The sequence below is a fragment of the Ornithodoros turicata genome, chromosome 5, assembly GCF_037126465.1.
Source record: "Ornithodoros turicata isolate Travis chromosome 5, ASM3712646v1, whole genome shotgun sequence".
Classification (NCBI taxonomy): Eukaryota; Metazoa; Arthropoda; class Arachnida; order Ixodida; family Argasidae; genus Ornithodoros; species Ornithodoros turicata.
In genome coordinates this window covers 57,623,799-57,645,813 of record NC_088205.1, presented here as the reverse complement: position 1 = coordinate 57,645,813, position 22,015 = coordinate 57,623,799, and the positions used below count along the sequence as shown (strand labels likewise).

At 48.6% G+C, this 22,015-nt stretch overlaps 1 protein-coding gene across 1 annotated transcript; it reads right to left on the bottom strand.

The window, feature by feature from the left end:
- Positions 1-15,802: 15,802 nt before the first annotated feature.
- LOC135395881 (uncharacterized protein K02A2.6-like) lies at positions 15,803-19,453 on the bottom strand. Its single transcript, XM_064626968.1, has one exon. The coding sequence runs from the start codon at positions 19,451-19,453 to the stop codon at positions 15,803-15,805; it is 3,651 nt and encodes a 1,216-aa protein (XP_064483038.1).
- Between the last annotated feature and the right edge of the window lie 2,562 nt (positions 19,454-22,015).

The window sequence follows — 22,015 nt, the reverse complement described above, 5'->3', positions numbered from 1 at the left end:
TTTTCCGGGTTTCCCCTGAAATTTGCTTGGTTCGGTTATCTGGAAATTCGTTATCCGGATGAAAAGGGACAACTCCCGAGGTGTCTGGATAATCAAGACATGACTATATGCCTACTGTGCTGAAAAAAGAAAGCTTTGCAAGATTCACACATTTACAGTTTCCGGGCTGTTCTGGCTGTAGCTGTACGTTTCCTAGTGGGAGCCTTTACCAGCTCTTGGTTTCCATGTCGCAAGTACCATAGGAAGCGAAGACGGGCAAAATTTAATGGGAACTGCTCTTTACATGTGCTGCTACAAAAGGCAGTACTATTTTCGTTGCACAAGTGCGTGCACAAGAACATCAAAATACACTTCCTGTGCAGTGCATTCTTAATACATTGCAACTATAGTTCCTGAAGTCTCGAAACAAACTGAAGGCAGTCTTCATAAGGCAATGTCACTCCCGTGAAAAGCTCACCAGCGATATCTTCCGCACTAAACATGTCGAGAAACTGGTTCTGAGAATGGAGACTTCGGTCTTCACAGACCAACATGCGGGAGCAAATTGCACATGAGGACTTCAGGAAGAAGAAGTGAACGAAGCGCCCTGCTAAATAATGCATGATTCTGTGGTCATCCGTGAGAGGCTCAGCATGAGTCCACATCACTAAGCAGTGCTCTGTTCCACATGCACACTCCTCGAGGCAGATGTCGGTGGAATCCGCTCCAATTCAGTCAGGAGTACCGCCCTGTCGGCTTCGCAGTTTGATCGTGCTGAGTGCTTGAAGAGTTTCCCAATAAGAATGTGCTTCAGCCCACTCACAAATTGAAAAACGCTAGGAGTTTCGTTGCAGCCGTGCTTTTGTCTGCACATACCAAACATGTTTATTTCAAGCGCATCTTGGTTTAATCGGCGTGTCAGCATGTACTCGAAGCCATACTTGCTGTGGAGCTCCTCCCATAACAAAAGAAGTGAGGATATTGTGATTTGCCAACTTTTTTTTTTTTGCCTGACGGGGAGTGTCAAAGTGCCACTGAGGACTTTGAGCAAGTTGGGTCTTGAGTAAGTTCAACTGTTCAGTCAGTCTTCTTTGTTTCCCCGGACTTGGGTCTGCCGACAAAGCAAATCGAAATTTTGTCGATTCTGTTAGAGGTAGGGAGATGGTAGAGCTGTTCAGGATGTCAAATAACTGGTCAGTGTTCTGACAGAAATTTGCTGCGGCAATGGCATCTGGCGGCAAGTAGTTGATTGACACAAAGGGGAAGATGAATTGAAGAAAGCTGAATTACTGACTATCTGGGTCGCATATTTGACTTCTATGTTTCCAAAAGGAGTGGTGTACACGTGCCAGTCTGTGCGCTTTGGAGTTAACTTTTGCCTCAGAAAGTGTGTAATTTCATACAGCTGCTTGATGTACTATTCCCATTTGACAGTTTCGGCACCGATCTTCAACGCGCCGTGTCCCAGGTTGTTTCTTGTACACTTAATTAAGTGAGGAGCGTCAAAACAGAAATGGATCTGCTCATTTTGTACAACAAAAAAATGGGTGATCCGGAGTCACACCAAGCCTCTTTGAAAGGTTATGCTGCTGTACGTTATGCCTAGAGGAGAGCATCGAACATGCTTTTCTCTCTTGTCGAGACGCAGTGTTCTTCTGGGACGTTTTCCAGCGAGCTTACAGAAAGAATGTCTACTTATGTCCGCGTGGTATCCGTTTCCTGCCATTGAGGCCTGACAGTGAGCTACCATGGGACGTACTTGTCTTGCCGGGTCTGTACGCTTTGTGGGTTGCCCGTCGCATTTATAATCGTAACGACCCTCCTGTTGGATCTTGGCATTTCTTCAAGAGGTACGCTACATTATTCTGTAAGTTCATCCTCTCAAGTACGGGATGCGACATAGAATCTCCTTGGTATCGCGTTCTTGGACTGTTAATTATCAGTCCAACTGACTATTGAATGCGGTCAGTACAGTTGTTGGCAGCAAAGGGCAATTCTAATGTAGTTTTATTTCGAATGTACATGGGTTGAAAGCCTCTGTGTACGGCTGTATAATTTCTTGGCGAAATTCGAGCTCATGTGCGCGCTCGAACTTGTGATTTGTGTTCTCCTGGGCTTGTATATTTATACAGGGTGTTTCACCTAAGGGGATAAAAAATTATAACTGGCGACGTACTCGCCGGAGGATTGTCGGACTTCCGGCATTTACCTTCTGGAAACTTTTGAAATTATTGAGTTGCCATCATTGCCATCATTATAAGTTTTGAACAATTTTTAATTGCGGAATTTTTTTTTTCACTTTAACTTTGAAAATTGTGAAGCGAATCTCACTTTTGGTGAGATTCGCTGATGGTGTCCTCCACGGATAACCGCACAGCCAACAAAAACTATGCACAGTATCGAAACAGAAATAGTCGAAAAAAAATTAGTAGAAGTTACGCTTTAGCCCCGCCTGCTTGATTTTCGCAGAGAAGCGCGCGCGAAATCTGCGTTTAGTCGAGAAAGTGTCCCCGCCTTCATTTGTCTGGGATTCTTTGTGATAAGACGGTTGTTTCCCAAGCAGCACAATGTACTGAAAGTCGAGTGCAATAGGGGTGGACGGTATGTGTCTTATCGATGTTCCTTAGTTTCACGAGTCTGTTCAAGGCCTTCCACCTACCCGTCCACCCCTATTGCACCCGACTTTCAGTACATTTTGCTGCTTGAGTTTGTTTTCTTTGTGATGGGGGAGTCGGTTGTCACCAGCATCAAGGTCAACTCGGCGCAAAGAAAGGTAAAACAAGAGGCGGGAACACTTCCTCCTCTCCCCGCAATTACGGTGCGCTTTTCTTTGCGACAATCAAGCTGGCGGGGCTAAAGCCGAATTTTTACTAACTTTTTTAGACTATTTCGGTAGCGATACTATGCATAGTTTCGGTTGGATGTGTGGTCATCCGTGGAGGACTTCATGATTCTGTAAAAAAAAATAAGGTTCGCTTGGCAATTTTCAAAGCTCAATTGAAGAAAATAAATTTCCCGCAATTAAAAATTGTCCAAAGCCTTCCTCAATGGTGGCAAAAGTTTCCAGAAGCTAATAGCCGAAAGTCCGACAATCCTCCGGCGAGTTTTTTTTTTTTTTTTTAAACTCGCGATCACTTGTTGTTACAAGAGTGAGTTCTGGAGTCAGGAGACTCGCCCACTTCGTCAAGATGGATGAGTCTACTATAGCGTCTCCGGTCCCTGACCTGCGTTAGACGATATGTTCAAGGTGGGGGACGCAAAAAGCTGTACTAATTTATAATTTTTGTGCCTTCTTTGCCGTCCGAAAACAAAATCGCTGAGTGCCACCAGCATTTCACACTGAAATATAAGGAAGCACGTAAAGGCAAGCATACATTTCTTTTACTTTGGTCCACTACACATACAGGTGCTGCTGAACGGCGTTCATTTCCAATGCGAAAGCGAAAACTGCTAATTTGCACTAGTGTCCGCTTCATCTTCCTTTTTGTTTTGCTCTAGGGAATAGCAAACCTACATCATGGCTAACCTTTCCCTTCTTGTTTTTTTTTTATATCAGCAATAAACATATACCCCCCCCCCCCGTACACCGTGAGAGGAAATGCTTTAATTGACGTGTTTTACATTATACTCAATAAACTGTACGTCGCCTTTAGCTAAAACTGCTTACAGCCCCCATACCAGACCCCCTAACTATGGGCAGCGTTCCACTCCTAAAGTGGAAAACCTCCCCACTTCATCGTCACAGTATAATTGTTGTTGACAGCCCACCTCTCTCGTGAGCATGAACCTTTTCTGAGAGTAAACATGCCTGTGCGCCTGTATATAATGTTACAGCAACGCTTTTTCCACGTCCTCCATCAGCACAATCCGGTGGCTTCTGACGTTAACAGCAGTGCTACAAGATCCTTTGTCAAATTAGGACCACTCGCGAGATTGTCGTTAAGCGTTGACAATTATACTGGGTAGTGCGACGATGCGTCGAACACAACTTCAGTTTGGTTGTGCTACTCGACTCACGAATAACTGCGTGATGTAGAACATAGGAAGGAAGTTGCCTCAGGACAGAAGCCGCCGATATTTCGAACAGACACTGTTCTTCTGGGCACCGTCCTCATCATTGGCATGGTATTTAAAGGGTTAGGTGTGACGTGTTTAAAGGTTCATGCGAATTGTGGGTCAACAGCCCGGAGGGAAGAAAGGTTCCGTACGGGCTTCTACGGCCGGAGTGAATGGCTGCTTATTTATTATTTATTTATTTATTTATTTATTTATTTATTTATTTAAATACCCTCAGGGCTTGCGCGTTACAGAGGGGAGTGGTAGTTAGAATAAATGGGTTACAGAAGCAAAAACAATCGAACAAACAAAACTGAGTACAAAATATAACAATGATGTCAAAACAACGAAGATGATTACAATGCAATAAAATCACTAATGACACTTTTGAACTGAGCAATGGGCGAGATTGACGTTAGTGAACCGGGGAGGTTGTTCCAGTCGACGGCAGTACGGTAGAAAAATGAGTCAGCGTGAGTCTTGGTTGAACAAGATGGAATGTGGACCTTTTGACGATGGTCAGTGCGGTTTGATATGTACGCGGGCGGAAAAATAAAGCGAGATCGCAAGCTATCGTTATGGTAGTAAATTTTATGGAACAAGCACAGACGGGAAATTTTTCGTCTGGAAGCTAGGTTAGTAAGCTGCAGGTTACGTTTCATGGAGGTTACGCTGGCTGTGCGTTGGTAGTTGCCAAATATGAAGCGGGCAGCCCTGTTCTGAATGGTTTCAATGGCCTGAACAAAGACTGATGAACCTGGATCCCAGACCGAAACAGCATATTCAAGCTTCGGACGGACAATGGATGTGTACAAGGATAACTTCAGATGCTGAGGTGCCTGATGAAAGGTGCGCCTAAGATAACCCAAAGTACGGTTAGCGTTGCTTACAACATACTCGACATGTGCTTTCCAAGACAAATCAGATGAGATGAAGACGCCCAGGTATTTGTAGGAAAGAACCAAATCTAATGTAAAGTTATCAAGAGTGTACGACTGCCAGTGTCCACGGACTCGTGTTATTCTCATGTGTTTACATTTGTTAATATTGAGTTCCATGCTCCAAGTGTGGCACCATGTTAATATGTTATTAAGATCAGACTGAAGAAGCAGGGCATCAGACTCCTGTAAAATTTCTTTGTATAGAACACAATCATCGGCGAATAGACAAATAGACGATGACGAAATACACTGCGGCAGGTCGTTAATGTAGATTAGGAAAAGGAGAGGACCAAGCACGGAACCCTGGGGCACACCAGAGAGTACGGGAGCTAGACAAGAATCAGCGTCGTTAATGGTTAAATTGGCTCCTATCAGAAAGGAAGCAATGCAGCCAGGACAGTACGTTAGTATCAATGTTGAGTGCACCGAGTTTATGAAGTAGGAGACGGTGCGATACTTTATCAAATGCCTTCGAGAAGTCAAGGAATATGCAGTCGGTCTGGGACCCTTGGTCAAGAACAAAGCTTAAGTCGTGCACGAATGACACCAGTTGAGTTTCGCAGGAAAATGATTTCCGAAATCCATGTTGACTATGATGAAAGAAAGAGTTGGATTCGAGGAACTGTACCAAGTGGGAATATATGACATGCTCAAGAACTTTGCATGGGATGCTGGTAAGAGATATTGGACGATAATTGGCTGGGGAGTGTTTGTCACCGGATTTGTGAAGGGGAACTACCTTTCCAGTTTTCCAGTCGCTCGGAAGACAACCATCTTCTAATGACTGCTTGTAAATCATAGATAACATTAATGAAGAATAACAAGAAGTATTTTTTAGGAACTTTGAATTGATACCATCTGCACCGGAACTTGATGACAGCCTTAACGACTCTATGACCGTTTTAATCCCATAGGGATCAATGGCAATGGGTTCCATGACAACGTGATTCGAAGTAGGAATGTGAGGTAGGACGGTTATTGCAGTGTGAGAAAACACACCACAAAAAACATTATTAAACACATCTGCACACTCAAGGGGAGGGATTGGCTCGTCGGATGAGTCGATTAAGGATATGCAGGAGTTGCGCTGCTGATGGTTATTAACTGTATTCCAGAACTGTTTCAAGTTATTTTTAAGCATGTCTGGCAATGAGACGGAAAAAAAGTGTGCCTTAGCTTCCTTAATGGCGTTTTTGTACTGAGAAGCGGTCTCATGATATCTACTCCATTTGGTGGCGCATTGGGACGCTTTGGCCGCTTTGAAAAGTCGCTTCTTCCTATTACAGAGTCGCTTAATATGTCTGGTGTACCACGGAAGCTTTGAGTTGGAATGTATGTATACGAGAGGAATGTGTTTGTTGATGAGTTCTAAAGCTTTGGCTTTGAATAGTGACCAGTTATGCTCAACAGAGCGAGAAGTGAAATCCGTGATAAATGTATCCAGGAAAACACTGAGCTCATTGTTAATATCTGTGAAGTTAGCTCTGTTGTAATTCCTGATGGGCTTCATCCTTGACACGCGCTTTTGTATTGGAATGTTAATAAAGAAGTGAATAACGGAGTGATCACTAATCCCATCTATGCAAGATAAATTAGTGACAAGTTCAGGTGCAGATGTCAGAACAAGGTCAATGATATTTGCACTTGTGGATGTTATTCTTGTCGGGCAGTGTACAAGCTGATAAAGATTGAAATCGTGACACATGTTTACAAATGCATTCAATTGCACAGGCGACTGAGCTGCCTGAGGCACGACATCAAGCCAGTTAATATTCGGGTAATTAAAGTCACCCACTAAGAGCATAGGACATCCGGGAAATCTATTCACGAGGACATTTAACGCATCGTGCAACTCATTGACAAAGGTTGAGGCCGAAGATGGAGGACGATAACACACTCCAAGTAAGATACGTTTGAAATTTTGGGTTACAGAAACCCATATCATTTCAAGGTCTGTGGGGAAGCTAATTATCGAGGATACAATCCCTTCAGCAACAGCTATAAGTACGCCCCCACCTGCCCTAAGACCTCTGTCTGCACGATATACATTGTAACGTTTGTGACACAGAAACAATTCATGACTAGACACTTTGGCTGACAGCCACGTTTCAGTTAAAAACACGAAATCAGCATCACATGAATCAATCAAAGAAGAAAGTTCATCGCGATGCTTCAACAACGATCTAGTATTAGTGTAAACAACAGAGATATTGGCATGAGAGGAATGCTATGCAGTGCTTTGCTTAGAGTTAACGCCGTCAGGCAGCAACGGGCACTGGCCTACACGATTACCTTCAACTGGGGGAGGATTATGAGTATTGGAAACAGGCTGACCCGAAGTGGTTGTAAAAGCGTGAAGCTCCTGGATACAATTGTTATGACTATCATAACGATAAGAATGATTGTTCACGAACAATGTATTATACCTAAGCTTAAAAGGTGTTCCCATTGACTTGCCATATTCTATTAACTTTTTCCGTGCAAGTCTTGTGGCCGCACAGAAGTCTTCGGATATTGAAATGTCGGTCGACTTCAGCTTAGCCTTAGCCTGCAGAACCAACTCGCGTGTCTTGTAAGAAGAGAACTTTGCTATGATGGGACGTGATTTAACTGATTTGAACGCACCGATTCTATGCACTCGTTGAAAGGCGTCAATTGTGACGGCAAGGCCGAGCTTTTCAGATAGCACTGCAAGCACCTTCTCTTCTGATTGTATCCACGTTTCCAACGAGCTATCAGGAATCCCGTGGAAGATCAGATTATCACGCCTGGAGCGATCTTCAAGGTCGTCAAGCCGGGACCACAAGCGAATGTTTTGTTTCTGTAGTGTACAGAGTTTGTCTTGGATAGTATGTATAGAGGATGCCGTGTTCTCGACAGCAGTTAGCCTTGAACTCAATTCTGAAATTTGAGACGAGATATCGACCTGCGTTTTCTGTACTGAAGCAACAGCCTCCAGCACATCAGTCTGTGTTTTTTGTACTGACTGTACCGTTGCTAGAAGCTGGGCCTGACCGGATTCCAACGAACCAGATCGTGTGCTAAGGTTTTGTACTAACTCCAAAATCGTGTCAATTTGCTTTGTCTGGTCTTGCCTAGTATTTGGACCTGGGTTAAGTTCAACATTGCCGGACAATATAAGGAGACGTGGCACACAATCATAGACAAGGGCAATCAGGCATACGAGTAGCTGGTAAATAACACTGAGGCACTCGTTGAGCGTACGATACAGAGCATGTGGGCAAGGCAGCTCCAAAAGTAATCTGTTGCTAGTTTTTTTAGCAAGGAATGGGTACACGGTTCTCACCTGTGTGAAGAGCAGAAAATGGTTTAGCGTAACCCACATAACGGAGCTGCAATGCCCACTGCCGTCTTCAGACACTCCCGCGCTTTTAAGAGGAAGGCGGAGGGTAAACAAATCCATTGTTGCCTGAGTCGGCGACGTGGTTCCACCAAATGGGATGCTCAGCGGCGCATACGACGGCGTTGGATGGGTTGGCGTTCCAGTCGTCGATGTGTTCCAAAGGTGTAGCTTGTCGGAGACATCAGGCGTCCACAAAGGAACGAACTGTGTGAAGAGCAGAAAATGGTTTAGCGTAACCCACATAACGGAGCTGCAATGCCCACTGCCGTCTTCAGACACTCCCGCGCTTTTAAGAGGAAGGCGGAGGGTAAACAAATCCATTGTTGCCTGAGTCGGCGACGTGGTTCCACCAAATGGGATGCTCAGCGGCGCATACGACGGCGTTGGATGGGTTGGCGTTCCAGTCGTCGATGTGTTCCAAAGGTGTAGCTTGTCGGAGACATCAGGCGTCCACAAAGGAACGAACTGTGTGAAGAGCAGAAAATGGTTTAGCGTAACCCACATAACGGAGCTGCAATGCCCACTCTGTTAGCCCACTCTGTTATTGTTAGAGTGTGGAGGGGATTATGTGAACGTAGTGATCTAGGCTACAGACCGGTTACAGAAAAATGGAAGGTTCACGAACACGTGGACGAAACGGGACAACAGGCAAGAATTGGCAAGCATAGCGCAAGATAAGGAGGTTAGTGGTTACGTGGGGAAAAATTCCAGAACCAGCAAGGTTTTTTTTATATATTTGTAATGCAAAGTTGTGGCATGCAATAAAGAAAGTAGAAAGCAGTGGCCATGCAGAACATAACAGATGATAATAGAAGGATAACGCCCAGAAGAAGAACAGTCTCTGTTCGAAATATCGGCGGCTTCTGTCCTGAGGCAACTCCCTTCCTACATTCTACAGGTTCGCCGGATTTCTACCCATCTACGTTCGCTACTGACGACCCGATGGCCTCAGGAGGTAAGCAACCCGTCCTCTCTTTCTCACATGTCGCACTCCTAGGGGATAGCTGTTACAAGTACATACACGAACACATCCCACACGGAGAACACGGACCTCACATACACTTTTCAAGCGGCGCAAGAATACGAGACATCATGACACATGTAACCGCCGCCCCACCGAACATTACGCACTTCATACTCCACGTAGGGACCAACGACATCGCACGGTCGACAGCACAACATGTCATCCAGGAATTCGAAGCACTAGTTTCCTTCATCACAAACAACAGACCAGGCGCTGAAATAGTACTGACAACGATACTTCTCCGAAGACAGAACAAACACCGAGCATACATATACCAGGACACATGGCTACACGAGTTCGACAGGAAGGCGCACGCTGTCAACAACCACATCATCCACATGCGTCAGGTACACACCAACGTTATGGTTATCACACACGCAGCTTTCGAATACCACGCTGAAGCACATCTCGCTCGGGACGGCATCCACCCAAACCACGCAGGCGTACGAGCTATGGCACATAACATCAAACACCTAATGGTCCATAGATGCTGTACTGCACTGACAAACGCTCAAACACAACATCCTCAACCAGCTTACACATTAAGTGCCAGCACTGCAAACAAGCCAGAACACACGATGGCATCAAAGGGGACCACAACGACCACTGCACCCACGCATACACACGCGGCAAACGACAACACTCCAAACACAACCCGCACACACACAAAGTTCACGCAAACTTTGACACGGAAAACCACAAGCACGCAAACACAGACAGATGACATCGAGGAACACAGCGAGTCTCCACAGCCACTGACCCCACAGCCACCGACCCCACAGACACGACGCACGCGCACATCACGCAGAAAACACCGTTGACTATCTAATCACCAGCCTACCATGCAGTCAACGAACTTTCTACGAATGCGAAAACTCATGGAGAAACGTAGCCGATACCTACATCACCTACGGATCTACACCCACCACCTGGCTCACAACACAGTACCTAAAGGCCTCACCCCTAAAACAGTTCACACATTAGGAAAACTGACACCTGAACTAGAGCTAGAGTGGGCATCAGCCCTTAACAACACAGCCCGTACGTTTCTAGAAATATTAAAGAAACAGTGCCACGCGCAACTCGCTACGATCCAGGGGCCGGATTCATAAACAGTTCGCACGACAAAAATTGTCGCAAGTCCGTCGTAAGACAACGTTGCGATAAAGTGCGGATTCACGAAGCGCGGGCGTCGTAAGATCGTCATAAGTTACGGCGAAATCCTAAGAGAGCCCCCGAGCTGTCGTAAGTCAATCAACAGCAAACATGGCTGCCTACTTTGGCCGGTGTGGATTTCGAACAGTTGGAACCGCGACGAGGTTTGCGACGTGAGAGGGCTTGTTGGAAACGTGTGACCTTGTTTGACGTCTCCGAGAGCCACTTGCTACGCTACCATAGGATGTCGAGTGCTGGGATTCGTACAGCCTGTGCGACGTATGTGTTGGCTCCCTCCTTGAGGTGACCAACTGATCGGTGCCACGCTATTCGCGGGGACGTGCAGGTGATGGTTGCGTTTCGTTTTTATTCAAGTGGAAGCTTCCAGTTGGTGATTGGAGATTTGGCGGCCGTGAAACAAAGCAGTTGTTCCCGCATCGTCGTTGGTGTAACAAGTGCAGTGTGGACGCTCAAATGAAGTTCATTCGCACACCGAGTGAACTTCTAAAAAACACCCTGGGTAAATTATGTTTGGTCATGTCCAGGCAGTTGTCATGCAATGTAGCGTAAGCAAGGTCCTTCTCTATGAACATTCCGTATACGTGTGCATATTCTGAAATTGTGCAGGAGGAGTGCCCGGGGGATGGAAAGTGCGGTTGTTTTAGAAAACACGTTTATGTCTGAAACGCTCCTAAATAATTTTGTAACTGAAGTCTACTAAATAAATGAAGATTCCACATGCTTATGTACGCAGTCTATTCACTGTAGCCATGGTTTAAGCTGCCACCTGGCAATGTGTTCACCCCATACTTATGCTGCTCTATATGGCAAGCATTCGCATTGCAGAACAAGCAGGCCTGCTAAATGTTTCTCAGTTTTCTTGTGAGTCTCCAAAACTTCATCTGCCCCAGTGCGGCTGTCATCTTGTCGCCTTCATGAAATGCCATGCACACACTAATCTGAGAAGACAGGCATATAATTATTGACTCAATTGACTGTACACTGTGAATGCACGTGACGAAGCATGAGGAGGTACAGTATGCTTGTGGTTCTGTGCGTGGTTCTACTCTGAATGCCCCTGCTCAAACATGAGTCCTTGCTTGACCATGAGGCGGATGCCTGAGGCTGCTGAGCAGGCTCTACATAGATATCATTCGCAGTCGCTTTTTCTGAAGGTAAGTACACGTGGGAGAAAACGTAGCCCCTGAAAGAGGCGTCGTTGGACATGGTCGATGGGATGGGCCTGGATTGGTGAGTTCTTGTGCTGAGTCAGAGCTGAGCACAGCATTCTCAGTGAGTTAATTAACAGAAGTTTGTGGTGAGGGTGTTTGGTGCACTCATCCCCCCTCACACACATACCAATATCGAAACTGCCAGGAATATCATGGACAGCAGTTCGGTCAATGGCCCCAACCACTCTTTTCTCCAGTATCGTCACCGGTACTAGCCGCGCTGCGGTCTACACTTGCTCCTGACGTTTGAAATTAATATAGTTGTGAATGTTATGAAATTTCATAACCGTCCTTTCCTTTCCTCTCTGTAATATCCACCCTAACAACTACTGTAATTCCCAATGAACCCTCCCATTGTGCTGTTCCTGTGAACGTCCACATCGTATACCTCTCTTTTGCTCGAACTTTTAAAGTCTGTCCACTTCTACTTCTGCAAAGTTCCGTGTAATTCCCGAAACCGCGAAGAGGGCTGTAGTGATGTGCTTAGGGACCTTTTGCTTGTGTTTAGCTCCTGCTGCTCCATCTCCACTGGCGTCGATAGCGTTTTTGTTTGTTTTGTACCCTTCCACGAGGGTTTCTATCTCGCTCTCCGTAAAATTCGGCCGGTGGACACGCTTTGAGGCCCGATGAGTGACTTCTATATCAACTTCAGAACACACTTCTGAAAATACCAAGCGATTTTGTTGACAAACACCGTGGCATGTGGCATAGGATACAACGGGCCCCATTGGTTGAGCTGACGTCGTTGCTATAACAATAACATAACCTCGGGCCCAATCGCTCATTAATCCTACGGTCACATTTCAGGAAGCACGTCAGCTGCTCTTTCTTGCTCGTTCTGCCCATCGTGAAACTCCCTCTCCTTTACGATCCTTTCGTGAATACTGAACGCCGCGATTTGCGACGATGTCTTACGACGGTTGTAGACTACGACATCGTAGCGAATCTTACGAACTTGTTTGTGAATCCGACCCCAGGCCCATATGAACAATATCAGTCTCACCGACGCGGAGGCAAACACTCTCGAACTACACATTCAACAACTCAACCGCGAGCTAGCTAACAAGGAACACTCAAAACTCGGAAAACCTAATTCCAACAACGACACGGATACCGGATCCACTAACACGACACACGCAGCAGCCGAACAAATAATTTCCAGCACCACAACCACAACTCTCCGCAACATCGATGAGCCACCCCGAGAAAACGCTGACGCAAGCACCGTAATAGATATATCACGCTCACTAACCAGCGACGAACTACAAGTCCTCTCTAGGGGGTTAACATTCTGCCCTACACTCAATTCTGTTAACGAATACGAAATCCACAAAGACATATCAGACTTTGCGAGACGGCTACGCCTTAGAGAATTCTTCGCTCATACAACACAAGAAAACAACAACGACCTCCGACTACCATCAACCTGGACACCAAATCACGGCCGAGAACCCGCATTAGACCTGTACCTTAAACAAGTAAGCAACGACATCCTTCGCGGTATTTCCCAAAGCTGGCGTGGTCACAACCTCACTAAAACACAGCGTGACATCATCAAAGCGCTAGCTGACAGAGATGATATCATTATCAAGCCCGCAGATAAGGGTGGGAGTATCGTCATCTGGCCCACAGATAAATATATTTCTGAAGCTCATAGGCAACTCAACAATACGCAACACTACCTCAAACTGGACCATGACCCAACAAAGGAGTACACGGCGCTAATAACCCATACCATACAGGACCTCCACGAACGAAAGCTCATCACACGTGATGACCTCAGATATCTCACCCCATCAAACACAGGCGCAGGTCGTTTCTATTTACTGCCCCAAATCCACAAGGTACACGCCAACGAGCTCTATACGGCTGACATCCCCGGCAGGCCAATTGTATCTAATAACAACACACCAACAGAAAAACTCCCGAAATTCCTGGACCACTATTTAAACCATATTCCGACAACACTGCCATCGCATGTACAAGACACACCCCACCTCCTCAGAATAATCAGAGATATAAACAACACTCGTACATTTGGTAGGGACACAATACTAGCCACGCTGGATGTGACATCACTGTATACTAACATCCCACACAACGACGGAATCACAGCCCTCTGCAATACCCTTTCTACAACAAACACCAGAAAAGACACGGAAACCATACTCGCTCTAATGGACTTGGTCCTTAAACTGAACTACTTCGAGTTCAATGGCGAATACTACCTACAAGTACACGGCACAAGTATGGGCACACCTGTTGCACCCACATACGCAAATATCTTCATGGGGTTCTTAGAAAACTGTTACATCATCGAGAGCCAGCAGATGAACCATCCAAAGATTTATTCCAAACCAGAGAGCCCGAAGAAAACCATCCGCTTCCAACGGAAGCTTACAGCAAGAATGCGAACACAACAGGGCGCGCAGCGCGTGAACAGTTCCGCAACTTTGTCGTCATCACTATATTACACTTTTCCCCCCCCCCTTAGTCTGCAACTGAACGTCCGAAACGCACAGGTTTCTTGAGTGGTCTACCACGAGATGTAGGCCCCGATATGATGTCCCTAGGTGCTGCCGGTAGTGGAGCGTCGTCGTGAGGCGGGTGCTCCGCCGATGTGGAAAGCCATTGAGGAATATGTCTCGAACGAGCTGGGGAAGTGACGGGGACCACGTCTGTGGGGCAAGGCGAGTCTGTAGAGGAGGTGGTGTCCCTCTACATGAGTCCTGACCGGCGATGATGGAATGTCCCAGCGGGCAGATGTGCGTGGCCTCACGCCAGGACGGTGCCGGTAGAACTGCCGTGCCAGAGCCGTAGCGCGTGGCAGCAGAGGCACGTCTTCGTCATCACACACGGGCCGCCACATCACTCCCCCCCTCAGACGCGGAGCGGTGTAGAGCTAGCGGTTGGGGTCCGCGTCGATACATGAAGAGGAGGAAGACGGGCGACAGGTGGAACAGGGACGACTTGTTCAGAAATCGCAGTAGCAGCAGAATGGTTGGTGCGGGCAAGCGCTGACCGGGCGGGTTCCAGGGGCGGTGTGAGGGCAGGTATGCCGAAGTAATTCAGAGAGGGGCGACAGAACCGCGACCGGTTCGTGAGCGCTGGGCTCGTAGTGTTGTCGCCAAGGAGACTGCGGGGAGGACCATCGTGAAGCACGGGGAGACCGGGAGTAAAACTCACTGTGGCCTCCGTGCGTGTCCCCGGTGGAACGTTGGTCCCGGAGCCTCTTGACCGCATCTGGACGAGCTGCCAGTGTCTTGTATGGAAGCCTGGTGGGAAGGCGAGGCGGGCAGGGTTCGTGGACCGCAAGCGTAGCAGATGCGTGTGGGGCGGTCGACAGCGGCGTACCGCGACCGGTGCAGGAGCGTGATGCTCGGGAAGGTGCCGCTGGTGGTAGCCCGAGGAGTGCCATCGTGAAGCGTGTGGCGACGTGACGCAGAGTGCGAGACCATGGCGACGTGATCTGGGTAGATGGGTAAGGTGGGTAGGACCATGGTGTGGCGCGGTCGGGCGTTGCGATGAGTGGAGCCGCGGTGAATTCACGTCGTCGCCTAGCGGTTCCTCGGTAGAACGATGCACCGTACCTTCGGAGATGGCTTCGGAGGTGGGCTTGCAGAAATTTGGGATCGTACTGGGCCGAATTATGCCGAACATGGTGTTCGTTGTTCGGGTCACCAAATGTAGAGGAGGTGGTGTCCCTCTACATGAGTCCTGACCGGCGATGATGGAATGTCCCAGCGGGCAGATGTGCGTGGCCTCACGCTAGGACGGTGCCGGTAGAACTGCCGTGCCAGAGCCGTAGCGCGTGGCAGCAGAGGCACGTCTTCGTCATCACACACGGGCCGCCACAAGTCGTTTGGCGGCACCGGTAGCCTTGCAGGTGTCGAATTTATGTCACCAGTGGGGAACCGGAAGCTTGACGTGAGACGTGGTGGGCTGTCAACCGGCGAAGAGGACCTGCGCATGTGATCCACATGCCGACGAAGCAGTCGTCCATCCTGTGTGAAGCCCTCGTAGGAACGTTTGCCGACCTTCCTGCAGACCTTCACTTGACACCACTTTCCATTATTGGTGAAAGTCCTGAACCACGCGGTCTGGCCGACCTTGAAGTGGTCGTCAAGCTGGGCTTGGGTGTCGGGGGGCAGTCCTCGTAATGCGGGTGAATTGCGTCCAGGGCAGTCCTCAATTCCCTTCCAAACATTTGTTTGGCTGGCGTCCCCTTGGTTACCGCATGCGCTGTGGTGTGCTGGTTCAGGAGGAATCTCGACAGACGACACTGAATACTTCCTTGGGTGTGTTTCTTCAGGGCCCGCTTTAGCTCCTGAACCATCCTCTCCGCCTGGCCGTTTGTAGCGGGATGATATGGGCCGCTGGTTACGTGGCGTATACCATTGCGGCTGAAGAACGACTTCATCTCGCTGGAAACGAAGGCTGTACCATTATCGCTGACCACGAGTTGCGGAAGTCCGAAAGTGGCAAAGATGGCGCGTAGCGCGTCGATGAGGGTGGAGCTTGTTGCGGTGGACACGGGTCGCACCTCGAGCCACTTCGTGACGGCGTCAACTACAACGAGGTAGGATTGGCCGTGAATCGGTCCTGCGAGATCCATGTGGAGGACAGACCAAGCGACGCGAGGACGAGACCACACAGGTGGTGGTTGTCTGGGCAGAGACTTGGCATAGCGCTGACACGTGTGGCAGCTGTTTACGGCGTTCTCGATGGCGGTGTCGAGTTGTGGCCACCAGAAATAACTTCTTGCAGCGTGCTTCATGGCTGTCATTCGTCTGTGGCCAGCGTGGAGCAGGGTCAGAGCTTGCGACTGTAGCGCTGGGGGAATAACCACTCGCGAACCCCAAAGTAAGCAACCTTTGTGGGTAGAAAGTTCGTTCCTTCTTACGTTGAAGGGCAGAAAATCTTTCCCGGTCCAATCTGAGACGTAACCCGACTGTACACCTTGATACACTCTTGAGAGGGTTGTATCCTGTGCAGTTGACTGCGCAATAGCCGAAGGCGTGAGAGGGGGAATGGAAACTGCCTCGATCATGAGCACATCTCCAGGTCCCGCCGGTTCATCCTCTTCTACAGGTAGAGGCAGTCTGCTGAAGGCGTCGGCGTTTTGATGGCGTTTTCCCGGCCTGTAATGTAGTTTATAGCCGTACGCCCCGAGCAACAGGCACCATCTTGTCATACGTGGAGATAAAACTGCAGGAATCGGGCGGTCCGCGCCCATGATGCCCAGTAGGGGTTTGTGGTCGCTGTAGATGATTACTTCTCTCCCTGCGATATACTGGTGGAAGTGTGTCACTGCAAACACGATGGCTAAGCCCTCTTTATCCAACTGTGCATAGTTGCGCTCAGCTTTCCCCAGTGTGCGCGAAGCGAATGCAATTGGAGCTTCGTTTCCTTGATCGTCAGGCTGTGCCAGGACTGCGCCGAGTCCGTACGGCGAGGCGTCACAGGACAGGAACAGGGGTTTCTTCTCGTCATAGTGCTGGAGGACAGGAGCGGACAGCAACCTTCCTTTCAGCTCGTCGAATGCCCTCTGATGTTTTTCTTCCCAACGCCAAGGGGCTTCCGCATCCAAAAGCCTATGCAGACTCTCTGCAATCGTAGCTCGGTCTTTGATGAATTTACAGTAGAATGCCAGCATGCCCAGGAAGGACTGCAGCTGCGCTTTGTTTGTGGGTGGTGGAGCATCGGCGATAGCCTGTATTTTGCTGTGAGAAGGTCGAACGCCTTCTGCGTTGACGATGTGTCCCAAAAACTCAAGCTCTTGCACGCCAAAGATGCATTTCCCCCGTTTTGCTTTTAGCCCAGCTTGCCTGAGCCTCTGTAGTACGGCTGTGAGACGTCCGCCGTGTTCTTCCATGGTTGCGGCGGAAATCAAAATATCATCAAGATAGACGACCACGCCGTCAAGCCCCATGAGGAGTTGATCCATGAATTGCTGAAAAACCAGCGGGGAGACGGAAACTCCGAACGGTAGACGTTTCACCTTGAACAATCCCTTGAGTGTAGTGATTGTTAGTGCTTCCGCCGTGGCGTCGTCTACACGAAGCTGTTGATATGCTTGAGTCAGGTCCACTCTTGAAAAAAACTTTCCTCCTCGTAACGTTGACAGAAGCTGGTCTATCGTTGGCAGCGGGTACGACGCCAATTCCACGCTTGCGTTTACTGTCGTTCGGTAATCCCCGCAAATCCGGAGGGTATTATCCTTTTTTCTAACGATCACAATTGGCGTAGCCCATCTTGAAGCTTGCACAGGTTCCAAGATACCTTGTGTTTCGAGCTTCTCGAGTTCCTTAAACACCGCGTCCCGGAGTGCAAAAGGTACAGGCCGAGCTTTCAATAACTTTGGTGAAGCCTCCTGTTTCATGGTGATGTGCACTGGAGTGCCACTGTGTCCGTTGAAAGCCGGATCGAAGACGTCCGAATACTGTGCCAGTAGAGTATCGACTGTCTCAGCCATGCGCATCTGGTTGACCTTGACGGAGATTCCGAGATACTGGAACCAGTCGCGCCCTAAGAGAGATGAGCCAGCTCCCTTCACTACTCGTAGGGGTAGAACATGCGTGCTGTCGTCCAGCTGAACGGTAACCGAGATCTTCCCCAGAAGTGTCAACGGTTGTCCTGACCAAGTTGACAAAGTTGTTGGTTCTGGCTGAAGCTTTGGACGTCGAGTACGCCATAAGTTCCTGTATGTGTCGTCGCCAATAATCGAAAAAGCGGCGCCTGAGTCAACCTCCATTACATGTGGTACGTCATTGAGCCTCAAAGCCATGGTTATCTTCGGAGCTACTTCGGAGCGTACGTTATGCAGCGTGTAGACTGACGGTACTGTAACGTCTTCGTGCTCTGGCTGCAACTGATTTGTTGTCTGATCCTTCATCTGTGACTTCTTGGACCTACAGGCCTTTTCGATGTGCCCTTTCTTTTTGCAGAAGTGGCAAACGGCGTCCCTGAATCGACAACCCGATGGATCATGCTGTCCATCGCAGCGAAAACATGGCTGAGAATGTTGCCGATCCTTCTTCCGCTTCTTATCGGGAACCTTCTTGGCCATTGCGTTAATTTGCTGAGAGTCCCCCATTCCTTTGATGTGGGCCTGCTGGTTTAAAGCGGATTCTGCAGCCAAGGCTAGGTCCAGAGCGCGTTCGAAGGTAATGTTCCGTTCTGTGAGTAGACGCTGTTGAAGCGCTGGGTCTCGAACTCCGCAAATCAGCCTGTCTCTCAACATTACGTTGAGCGGTAGCGAGGTGTCCGAAGCTGGAACGGGGTCGGCCGGCCGGGCTATTGCATCGCCTGACTCTGCAGGGGTTTGCAAAGGCCTCGCTGCTGGCGTTCCGAAGTTGCATTCTTTCGTAATACTTCGAAGCTCCGTCACGTACTGTGAAATAGATTCCGAGGGAAGTTGATCCCGTTTGTGGAACTTGCAGCGTCCCAGAAGTTCGGTAGGCTTAGGGTCGAAGTGTCCACTCAGAATTTGCACAAGTTCGGCATAATCCACTTCGGCTGGAAGTCGAGGGTGGACAAGGGCTCGTATGGTCTGATATGTCCGCTCACCACATTGGCTTAGAAGAAACGCCCGTTTCTTCGTGGGTTGGGTGATTTCATTGGCTTCGAAGTAGAACGCCAGGCGTTCGATCCATGACAACCAGTCAGCACCTTCGCTGAATTCGTGTAGCCGCAGAGACATCGTGGAGAATGGAGCCTGCCGTGGGTTGGATTTCTCGTCGCCAGTGTTACATCATCGAGAGCCAGCAGATGAACCCACGGTGTACCTTCGATACATCGATGATATACTGATAATATGGGAACACGGGGAACATGAATTTCAAAAGTTCATAGATCTACTGAACACCGCGCATAGCAACATAAAGTTCACATCACAACAGTCAAATCACTTAATTAACTTCCTCGACACCACAATATCACTAGACAACGGCAACCTCATCACAACCCTGTACAAAACGCCAACTGGCAAACAACAATACCTTCACTTCAAGAGTCACCACCCGCGTCACTGTAAGGTTGGAATTCCTAATGGGCAGAGTGTAAGACTACGCAGAATTTGTTCAAACGACACAGATTACGCTGAAAAGCTTGACGAACTCTGCAGTGCACTTGCCCAAAGGGACTATCCAGACTCCCTCCTAACCGAATTCCGTCGCAAGGCACTCACACTCGGTCGAGACGAGGTTCTGGAAAACCGAAAAAATCCTGACGCATGCCAAATAAGCTTCATCACAAGATATTCCAACGTAGAGCCCTGCGCGGATGAGATTTTTGGCATCCGCAGCAATCCGCATCCGCGCACACGTTATCCGCATCCGATCCGCATCCGCACCATACACAACAGTTTACATCCGCATCCGATCCGCTGAGCAAAACGCACCATCGCATCCGATCCGCAAAATCCGCACGTTTCGAAAGACGCGTAAAGACCGCCGGAAGCATGTTGGTATAATTTGGGATGCCTCCATGCTGTCACGGAAGGACTCAGTCATGACGAGAAGCGAAGGTAAACCTTTCAACAAACGTGATATGGAGAAACTTCTGGAACGCGTGGAACGCTACCTCGTCGGTGCTCGCGCGGTTCGAGACGCCAGAATGCCTCCTCTCCCGTCTTGCCGCCGTGCATGGTCAAAGGTGAACCCGAGCATGCGCTCGCTGTCGGCTGTCGGCGCGCAATACGAATAAATTGCTGGTGGAAAAATGACAGCACGCGGTATATCCGCATCCGATCCGCTACCGATCCGCTGCCTTCGTATCCGCATCCGATCCGCATCCGACCTCGCGCCTTCCGCATCCGACCCGCACACCGCAGAAAGTGCTAAATTTTCATCCGAATCCGCAAGTATCTTGCGGATATCCGCGGATATCCGCTTCCATCCGCGGATGGTGCAGGGCTCTATTCCAACGCACTTCCAAACATCAAAGCCATTCTACAGAAGCACGAGCCCCTCCTCCAAAGCAGTGACCGACTTAGCAATATATTCACAAATCCCATACAGGTGACCCATACCGACGCGCAAAAAACCTGGCAGACTCCTTGGTCAATGCCAAAATCAGCAAAACGAGCACCCCGTACACGGAAACACGACCCTGCAACCTCCCGCGCTGCAAAACATGCAAGCACGTTCAACATGCTAACTCCATCAAAAGCACTGCGAGCAATTACACCCACCCCGTTAACCACGCATTCACATGCACAAGCTCCAATGTCATATACTGCATTGAATACGGCGACTGCTCTATGCAATACATTGGTGAAACCGGCCAACAAATGAACAACCGCCTTACCGGACACAGAACCGACACGTCCAACAAACTCCCCAAAGCAGTCGCCGAACACTTGAACGTTCCTGGTCACAATTCTGACAACAATAAACTATATATTCTAGAAACCGGGTTTAGATCCACACGTGACAGACGTGATAGGGAGTCTTATCTCATATACAAGTTCAACGCTCTTCACCCGTCCGGTATCAACAAATCACAAGGCACCCTAGAAACACTTCACAAATAAAATATGCTTTTCCCTTCTACCTCCATTATCATCTGTTATGTTCTGCATGGCCACTGCTTTCTACTTTCTTTATTGCATGCCACAACCTTGCATTACAAATATATATATATATATATAAAAAAACTTTGCTGGTTCTGGAATTTTTCCCCACGTAACCACTAACCTCCTTATCTTTCGCTATGCTTGCCAACTCTTGCCTGTTGTCCCGTTTCGTCCACGTGTTCGTGAACCTTCCATCTTTCTGTAACCGGTCTGTAGCCTAGATCACTACGTTCACATAATCCCCTCCACACTCTAAGGGTACATTTATGCTGCAGCATCGCTGCTCGCTGCAGCTTCAAGCACATCGCTGCTCGCATAACCGCTAGGGTGCGTTTACCCTGCAGATTGCTCAAGATGCTGCTCGCTTTCGCTATATCAGTCGCCTAGCAGCGTTCACTGTGGAAGGATGGAAACGAGGAAAAGTGGGAAGGAGGAAACCGACTTCATCACAACCAATCGCAGGTCGGATTTCAAGACGCCAGTCATCAATGATACCAGGAAGACAAACATGTTTACATTCCTAGGTGCAGCGAGCAGAGCGGCAAGCAGCGGCGAGGATAAGCGAGCAGCCAGGCTGCAGGGTAAATGCACCAACAGAAAGCTCTGTGTTTGACCCGTCATCGCCAGAAGTCAGGTAGTCCCCGGGCATGTTCAAACATGTTTGGCAGCATTGTTGTGGCGATGATC